This window comes from Vitis vinifera, chromosome 18, assembly GCF_030704535.1.
Source record: "Vitis vinifera cultivar Pinot Noir 40024 chromosome 18, ASM3070453v1".
In the NCBI taxonomy this organism is placed as follows: Eukaryota; Viridiplantae; Streptophyta; class Magnoliopsida; order Vitales; family Vitaceae; genus Vitis; species Vitis vinifera.
In genome coordinates, this window is record NC_081822.1 from 23771599 (window position 1) to 23781442 (window position 9844).

General features: G+C 37.6%; 1 protein-coding gene across 1 annotated transcript; it reads right to left on the minus strand.

Annotated features, from left to right (window-relative positions):
• Nucleotides 1-5629: 5629 nt before the first annotated feature.
• On the minus strand, nucleotides 5630-7967 carry LOC100262406 (hypothetical protein). Its single transcript, XM_002264761.5, has 2 exons — nucleotides 7095-7967; nucleotides 5630-6576 (listed from the first exon to the last, which is right to left on the minus strand). Exons 1-2 carry the CDS (start codon nucleotides 7591-7593, stop codon nucleotides 5810-5812), a joined length of 1266 nt encoding a protein of 421 aa, XP_002264797.2. The 5' UTR covers nucleotides 7594-7967; the 3' UTR covers nucleotides 5630-5809.
• Nucleotides 7968-9844: the final 1877 nt, after the last annotated feature.

The following is a 9844-nucleotide window of genomic DNA, read 5'->3' on the forward strand; positions in this document are numbered from 1 at the left end:
CTGGAATTTCCAACTGGCTTGGTTTGTATGTCTGGAATTCCCCAGTCGGCTTGGTTTATCCATTTCGTTTAGCATTGGGGAATAAGGAAATTTGTCTTTCCTCTTTCGCCAGACAAAACTTGTCTTGGTCCAGACGGATTGCTCCCAAACGGATTATTTGCTTACCTTGGACGGCAAAAAGGTCTTAAGCCTGTGAAGGACACGTGGAGGAAACCTTCGCACAAAAATGACTTGAAAAAATTAAATTAAATATTAACAAAGTGAGTGGTCCACTAACATGACCTATTAGTCTAGCCCATCGGCACAATTGGCCCATGAGCTCATGGGTTGTGTTGGGCTACCCATTTGATTTGCATGGGTTGACACAATTTTTAACTAGGTCATGTCAGCCCATAAAGGCCCACTAAAAATGGGGTCATGTCGGTTAGCACAACCCATTTGACACTCTACCTTGTTTTAAGTGATAAAAGGTAGGGATGACAATGAGGTGGGTTCATGACGAGTCACCTCCATCTCAACCTCATCATGTTTATATAAATTAATTTTCATCCTCATCAACCAAAAAAAATAAAATAAGCGAGGAACGAGTATAGGAAATTACCATACCCATTGCCCCCATTTAATTTTTTTACTTTTTCAAATTAAAATGTTAAATTCGATTAGAAATAAACACAATTTATACTAAAAATATTATAAATATTTAAAATTTTGAAAAAAAAAATCAATTAAAATAATTTTTTATTTAATATTATATATAATTAGGTGAGACGGGGTGAAACAAAGTCATATCGAAACTCATCCCAAATTTTAAAAAAATCTTAAATCCTTCCTAAACCCATTTATATTTAATCTAGTGACACAGAATGGGATAGATACCGAAAAACTCATCACATTATTGGCCTAAGTTTTATTAATATTAATTTGAAAAAGGAAAAGATGACTTTTTTTTTCTTATCTTTTAGATCACTTTAAGGATTTGCGTCAAAAGATGTCCCTTGAGAAGACTTTGTATTAACCCAATGTGATCAGCTTCTTAAATTAGACCACAATTCCATGAAGGAAAGTAATTGTTTAATTATTAATTGGAAAATATTAAAGACTTTCAAATAGGATTTGAGGTATTTTTTAGATAATTACTAGGTTATCTAAAAATATTCTATACAAGAAACTAATAGTCCAATTATTAAAGATACCTATTGAAAATTTTTCATAATCAAATATTTCTTTTATAATATTAGAAAAGTCCTTAAAAAAACTATATATTTTAATAGAAAAATATAAAGAACTTAATTGATGTATTAAGAAAATTGTCAAATGCTTCATACTTATACTTTCATTTATTAGATAGATATATATAAATGTAAATGGCGAAAAGTATGTTTCGATACACTTTATGGAAAAAAAAAAACCATTTAATAAAAACTCAAGTTTATAAAATACAAATTTTAAATAGTAATCTACAAAAATAAAAAATAATAAAATAATAAAAAAAAATTAATATTTCATACTCTCATTTGTTAAAAAAACTCAAGTATATTTCATATTATATTTGACCATTCAGGTACTATTTTTTAATTATATAAATATTATTTTTTATTGTTCTAAATATTACTTTTGATCGATGAGCGTATAAAACTTAAATTATTTTTAGAGGGTTCTTATTTTATAATTATTTTTATATGAGGGTGTAAAATTCACTTTTTTGTAAATATGGTTATTGCCTAATACTTTTTCTAAAAATAAAAAAATTGATCCTAGGAATAATATTTTTCCAAAATAGGTTTCATCAAAAAAATTTTAAAATATCATCGTTAGAAAGAATATTTTCAAAATTAAAATTAATAAACTTTGATCTTCTATCTGTTATTGGAGCTCCCCCGGTCGGCCATCTCTGCTAGTATTTGAAAATTGAAGCCTAGGAATCAGGGTGGCTGGAAGACATTCATCAGACAATGGTGACTTTGATTACGCAACGCATGACATGAGCGGTACTTCAACCCTTTCCAAGGCTCAAAGACACGTACAAAGCTTGGAAACATGTACTTCATTCCTCTGTCAACTCCCTTCTCTGCAATACGTACGTATTTTTTCCAGATGGGCGATAGCCATAATTGACCGGGAATGGGCTTACTAGTCTTCTTCCATACAATAGTCCATGCAGGAGGGCTACGGCGGTCGCTTCCATTTATGGGCATTGAATCTGGGGAACCTTCTCCAGTGGCTTGCATCATTTTCACAAAAGCTTCGCACGGCTGCTGCACTTCCTCTTATCCGATCAGTTTAATCGAATGCATCCTTCGTAGCCTTTTCTTTTAATTGCTTTGGTTTTGTTTCCTCTAAACTTTATAATGGGGTCCATGATCCTAAATGTGGGCACTATAGAAAAACCAAATTATGTCATTATGGTCAGCAAATTTTGATATAATTCATTAATATAACTTGAATCAGTATTTTTTTTTCACGGGTTTGAATTGAGTATAATCATATTCCGCTCGAATTTGTGTTAATTTGAATAACCTGTTTAATGAGGAGAATTTTGATTCGAATTGATCTATTTAATAATTATGTTAATTAACTTGATTATGATCCTACCTACTAAAGTTACATTCAAACCCGAGCACTGTCATAATGCCCGGAAGGCCCAATAGCATGTCACTGGTGACTGGTATTTGACCAGCAAAAGGGAATGAGAATACGTTACCCCTCTTCCAAGCAGTGTTTGAATGAGCCAGTGGCACCCGCTGCCATAACTGGCCCATTCTACACCTCTCAAGTAGGGACTTTTTGCAGTTTTCTTGCCCAAGAATCAACCAGATATGCCCTACTGCGGTGCTTTTTCCTCGTAGCATTCATCAAATTCAATGGTCAATTCCGGCGGTTGCAGGATATTTTAAAATTCATCGTCATTCCTACATTGAAGAAGTAACGAAAATTTATATAGATCTTACTGCTGTTGACCATCGGTTTGATGTGCTTTCATGTTACTGTAAAGAAATTGACTTATCCATTCCTCGACTCTCTGTACATTTACCTGCACTCATGTGTTGTTTTCAATGTCAGATTTTAACTGATTGCTAAGTCTGTCTATTCCATGGTTAACACACTTTGAATTTGAACAAACATCTTGTGCTTTGCCGTTTCATTGACTTTTTAGGCAGATTTAAAGTTCTTTTTTTCTTTTTCATTTTTGAGCTTGAAAGTGATGAAGAGTCTTTGGACACATTATTAAGTTATGTTTGGTTTATTTGTACGTACTTATGACCTTGACTGTTAACTTGTTGCATTGCTAAACAATTTTAGTTTTTAAACAATTTTCTGAGAATTACCATAAAGTCAATTTAAATTATTAATAAAAATCATGTTTGGCTTTTTTGGAATGTATAAAATTGTATTTTTAATCATGTTAATATAAAACCGTGATTGACTTAATCAAAATGAACTAAAATGATTGACTTGAACATTATAGATTTAACAACCTTGTTGGAAATGGTTTTGGGTGACTAAGTAAACTAACTCAACCCGACCCGACCCGATAAATAAAAAAAAATTGGAAGTTTTATAACTACCTTAAAAATGTCACTTGTATTTATAATTCCATTTATCACATGGGTAGAAGAAGATTTGTCTATGGAAACAATCAATTAAGATTTTTGAGCATCTAAAAAGGTAATCCGCCAACTTTTTTTTGTAACATATCATCCAAGTCAAGTTGGTTATGACACCACCACCGTTGAAAAAATTTGGATCCGTGAGAAGCTTCAATGGTGAGAGTAGAAGCAAGTTTAATCCTATCTATGCTAGCCCTAGTGCCACAAACCCTAATCCATAGGTGGGTGGGAGCCAGATAGGCTATTAGCTATGTTTCGAAATCAAAGTTGGGTTTGGGTCATTTCAAAGACCAAGCAGAATGGGTCCTAACCTCACCTTTGTCTCAATCATCATCTCCAGCAATAACAGTTCACTGAATTTTTCAGTGCCAATTGGGTTGCCGTCTGTTTCACTTTGCCCTAAAGCTTAGCCTCCACCCAATGTGTCCTGTTTATTCAGGGCATGGCCCGATCCTAAAATTGGTCCAGGATCCTGCCTTATTATTGGGTTAAATGTAATGACTCAGGCTCATACTATCTATCCATCTGCTTCCTCAAATTGACACATACTGTTCAATGAATTTCCATTATTTTATTAATAACTAAAAAAATAAAGGGATAAATACGAAAGTAAGTGGGTGACGTGGAAAAACATATGGTGACGTGGCGTAAGAAGCGGTAGGCAGAGCCGAACTTTAAAGAATCAACAGCTTTGAAACCCCTTACCAAAAATAGGTAGGTAAACGACCAAATCCTACCCTCGCCATTAACCTGACCGCCCTCCCAAGCAATATTCCAATTGCGCACGTGTCATTAGCCAGTACTCGTGGTTTTCATGCTGTACACGTCTACCACGCTCTTCCCCTCTTTACGTCACCTCCGTTCAATCGTACGGCACACGTGTAATCTGGGCCACGCTATTCAAGTTTAACCAGTTTGGACTCTTGCCACGTGGAGCCCCACGTGGGACTGACGTCGCAAACAAATGGAGAAGCCAAGTAAAACTTAGAATGTGACGCGCAAGGTTCGGTTCAACCGAGACGTACACTTCTATCTTAAGTAACCCCACTATAATATTCCAGGCAATATTTATTTTTTTATTTTTTTATTTTTTTATTTTTTTATTTTTTTATTTTTTAAGAAATATATTTGTAGTTAATGGGTTTCGACCTGATCCACTTCTAAAGTCGCAAATTGCTTTTTTTTTTTCTTTTTCTTTTTTTTAATTATGTTGCCAAATTTTGAATGGTTTTCCTAGTAAGATACAAACATCCGAGGTTGGCCTAACTTTGACAACATGATCTAATAAAACAGGATTTTTTTATAAATAAAAAAATTACATTTTTCCAAACTTGGTCATTTTTTGTGGAAGATCATGAGTGAAGGAAAATCTGTTGTTTGGGTTGCAGCAAAAAGAAAAGGGGAAAGTGGATGAACGGGTTGAAAGCAAAAGCATATATGTGAAAGCAACTGGAAGATTCTGTTACATTACAGGAAGTGCTATCACCTTCTTGAAGCTTTCCTCATCATGGGCAACACTGGCTACTTTGTTAAATTCTCAATCTACCTATGTGCTTTTTGACCCAATGTTTCAAGGACTGCCAAATGCCTAAATTATTAAAAAGTTTGGGATGATTTTTTCTTTTTCTTCCCCAATCCTAACTTTCCTTTTCTATGACATTCTCGCCAACCAATCACAATGGAACAAAGTATGTGCAGGTGGAGTGCCAGCTTAGAACTTCTAAGTTTCTAACACATCTAGATGGGAAGACGTCAAAGGCGTTCCTAAGACTCCCACTTCCCAGTTCCCACGGTGTTAACTGGGGCGGTCCAAAACTTTTCTAGCTGTACATATAGATTAACGTAAGAGGGAAAGAGATGAGGATCCATTGAGAATATATAATAAATCAAATGTAAACTGAAAAGGGATAAATCAGGGGTGATTAAAATAATGGTGTGAGGGGATCAGACAGCTTGAAAAGCTGACATGGTTCGATGATTATGAGAACGTAAACATCAAATCTTTCAGATCAAACTAGGCATAAATGTAAATGGGTTTTTGTTTTTTCCTCTAACTTTAATGATCTGTTCCTTTTTTTTACAATAAAAATATGATAAAGGAAGCTACGTGAAGGACAGAGTACATCACAATCATAAACAAAAAGCAAGAAAGATATTTAGGTTTTAAAATAAAATAAAATGGAATAAAATAGAAATCGGAATCAACTGGAAGAGGAGGGGTAGTGGCCGGAGCCCGTCCATGACGGCGCCGGAAAATCTGAGCTACTACCCTGGCCTTGATTTCCTGGTGGCTGAGGATATCCCATCTGCTGCTCGGGAAAAAGCAGGGGATATGGAGTTGAAGATGAAGAGAATCTGGATGAGAGTGAAGATGTGGATGAAGATGAAGATGACGATGAAAATGATATTGATGGTGAGCTGAGAGAAGCGGAGGATTGGAGAGAAGCCAAGGATTGGGAATAGAACATCTGCTCTAACAAACTAGTGGGTTGTTGTCCATGGAAGTCGCCGGAGCTCTGCAGCAACTGGGAGTATTCCCAGTAGTCTCTGACAATGTCGGGGTTCTGCAAGGCCTGGCCCTGAAAAAAGGGCGGCGGCGATGAAGAAACCGGCAATTGGGTTGCAGGCGGACCGGAGATGGACAGCTGGGTCGCCGGAGAAACCTGGAGAGGTGGCATTAATCTGACGTTTTCTGGGAAGTTGAGCTTGGCTCTGTTGCCTCTGAATCTGAGCGCAGCTTCATCATAAGCTCTGGCAGCTGCTTCGGCTGTATCGAATGTACCCAGCCACACTCTCGCAGCTTTGTGAGGGTCCCTTATCTCAGCCGCCCATTTCCCCCATGGCCTCTGCCTCACACCTCTGTATCTTCTTCTTCGCTCCCCACTTTCTTGGTTTGAAGCAGGTTCAGTTGAGGGCGTTGCAGGAATGGCGGTGGTTGGTGGCAGCATATTCGTAGTTTCTTCTGTCCCTGCACGTAAAGATGCAATATGAAGGATTACACACATATCAAGAAACTGTACATAACTCCAAAAAATTTCATCAAAAACGATAATCCAAAAATTTAGATTCTGCTTGAATGCAATAACATATTGTTACAAAAGGGTACATGCAATATTACATTAAATAACTTTTAAAATATGTTTTTCCAAACCAAAATATATGAAATATTGAATCCTACAGGACTATAATATCTGGTTTAGCAATCAGTCTTTAACTTTTAAGGATCAATAATGAAAAAGAAAAAGAAAAAGAAATAAGGAGAAGACCATATGATCATTAATATATGCAAACACTGGAGCAAGATATTCTCTCCTATTTTCACCGAAATGTATTGGAATATGGAAAATAAAAAATTGAATTTATGGTTAAGAATCTTAAGATGGGAAGAATGGGATGGATTATTTTTAATTTATTGAAAATTATATGAGAAAGAGGAGGGAATCATGTATAGATGAAAGAGGATCAATTGGATGAGTTGGAGCTAACCAGTTGCACCAGATGATGACTCGCTATGAGAAACTCTGAAATCACCAAACCCTCGATAAACCCTGGGAACAGTTTCAGAATATTGAGTTGCAGCTTCGAGTTCACGTCCTCTCTTCTGTCCAACCCAAGATGCAGAACCGGAAGCAGAACCAGAACCAGAAGAAGAAGAGTAAGCTGACAAAGGCGATGAAGAAGTATAAATCCCGGAACCACCACTCCCGAAACTCGACGTCACGCCACCAGCCGCTCCAACAAACCCTGACGCATAACCATAATCTCCGGCTCGCTGCCCAGAAACCACATGCGTCAACGCCGACACCATCGCCGACATCTCCGAAGCTCTGCTGTACCCTGAATACATGGTTTCAGAAACCACCGGCACGGGTTCCTCCGATTGCTGCGGCGGCGGTGGCACTACCTCTTCATTTCCACCACCAGCCGCCCGAAATCTGACGTACTCGCCTGAGTCTCGTGGATTCGCCACCTTCAGTTTGCACATGTACACCACACAACCGGTGGAACAACGCTGATCCAGATATAAATATTCCGACTCGATCCGAAAAGCTAACCCTTCTGAGAGCTCCGTAAACCAACGGCTATATAAACCGATTGACGATTCAAACTCGAGGAGCCGTCATTAAAACAGTTTCCTCATTGCTGGCACCACCAACTTTATGTCGATAATCATATTATTTTTTTCACTTAGCCACTGTCCCCCTTGGTATTTTTTCAGACACCGACTATGTTTTTCATGTTCACACCGTGTATTTTGATTGATAATCGCAGAAGAGATGTATCCAAAGGGCATAAAATTGAGCTTCCAAAAATAACTTGTCGGTTCAATGGAGAGAGTTTCAGTTTGAATTGAGTTCCATACCGACATCAATGGGCTCGGTTCATTTGTTTAAGCTCCGTAATTATCCATAATTAGAAATGTGGACTTGGGCTTATTTTGTGGGCTTCTCCCCTCTCTCCTCACGATTAAAATGAGGCCTCTCTTCCTCCCATGAAGGATTTGGTGGGACTCACCCCATCATATTATATGTCCAATCAATCTCAATCGTCAGATGTCCTAATGCATTCCTTCTAGATTCATGCTTATCCTATCATCTCCCTTTTCTTTTCTTTTCCTTTTAATTTTAGTTTCATGAAATTTTCATTTTTCTTATGCTTGTTTTAATATTCTAAATTTTGTGTAATCACGTGTGTGTTGGACCATAATAATATAACGTGGGACAAGAGAACCCATGTCACAAGACAGATTAAAAAAAGTGCATTTATTAGAAGCAACCCTCACCATGAAGAGGTTTTACGGTATATACTAATCCACGAATGTTTACGTTTGACCACAACGGTCAAACACGTCTCTTCTGACAAGGCCACCCATTTGGCTCAAGCAGAACCGCAACGCGGAGCATGGAGTCATTCAACATTTCAACCCACCCTTTCCCAAATAGTTTTCTTCCGGGTCAGGCCCATAGTTGGGCAGAATCTATTAAACCACCACAGCCCGATCCAACAAAGCCCAAATCCAAGCTCCGCTGCCCATCTATTCGGGGATTAGGGCGTGATTCGGTGAAGTTTGTCGTATTGAGGATGATGATGTGGACGGAGTTGGATGAGGACATGTGGGGGAGGTAATGTCAACGAGGATTTTGGTGGGTCAACTTAGGGGTAGGGGGGTGAGGGCCTAGTATTACCCACTATTAAATGGGCCCACCACCAAATTTTTAGGGTTTATCACCTAGATTTCAAAGAGAAAATCTAGGGTTTATCACCGGTCTTAATCAAGACCACTTTACACTTGCCTACTCTTACCAACAACGCATCAATAATGTGGGAGCAGCGATCGGTATTTTTGGAAATGGAGAGTCAAGTCTGAGAAGCCGAGGGGAATTTGTGGTGGTGGTGGTGGTGGCGGCGGCCGCCAAGATTTCTTTTCGGCTACCCAATATGAAAATAAAAATCAAAGCACCATAACTTATAAAATAATTTCTTTCGGGAGAAAATATTTTTTATATTTCAAAAACATGAAAACAAAAACAAGGAAGAGTGAAAAGCAGGAAGAGAGAGAGAGAGAGAGAGGTAGATTTGGTGGGGAAAGGACAATTAATGGACCCAGAAACAAAATACTTTTGGAGAGAATATGATGGGCATCGGGGCAGATATGTACAGCGCACAAGTTCAGAGGTGCCACCACAGCCGAAAAATCTTTGAAGGAAAAAATTCCAACGCATGTTTTCAACGAGGCCTAGAGAATAGAGAGGAGACCCCACAAAGAATATGATATGCCTTTTGGATGATGGGGATTGGAGGAGGGAGGTGGGAGTGAGGGGTCCTCATCAGCACCCTCAATCCATCTTGTATGAATGTGGTTGTGGGTGTGGTGCAACTGCAGCTACAACAACCAATGCAGCACTTTTTGCACGTGATTCATTGAATCAGCCTCTTTTATTTCCTACTGGATATTGTGGAGTTACTCCTTTTCTACTCATCACTTGCTTTTTACCGCATCATGATTTTTTGCTTTTAATTTTGAAAGAAAATTGATCTGTTTGATTGATGAATTTTTGGGATGAAAAAAGAAAAAAAATGATTTAAACTTACTTTTTAAAATACCCAAAATTTCAATAGATTGTTTAATGTTTATCATCATAAGCTATGAATACAAGTGCTTTGAATGAAATTCCGAAAGTGAATGATTTTATTTCTACTACAAAGAGAATAATCATAGCATAAGTGTCTTACTC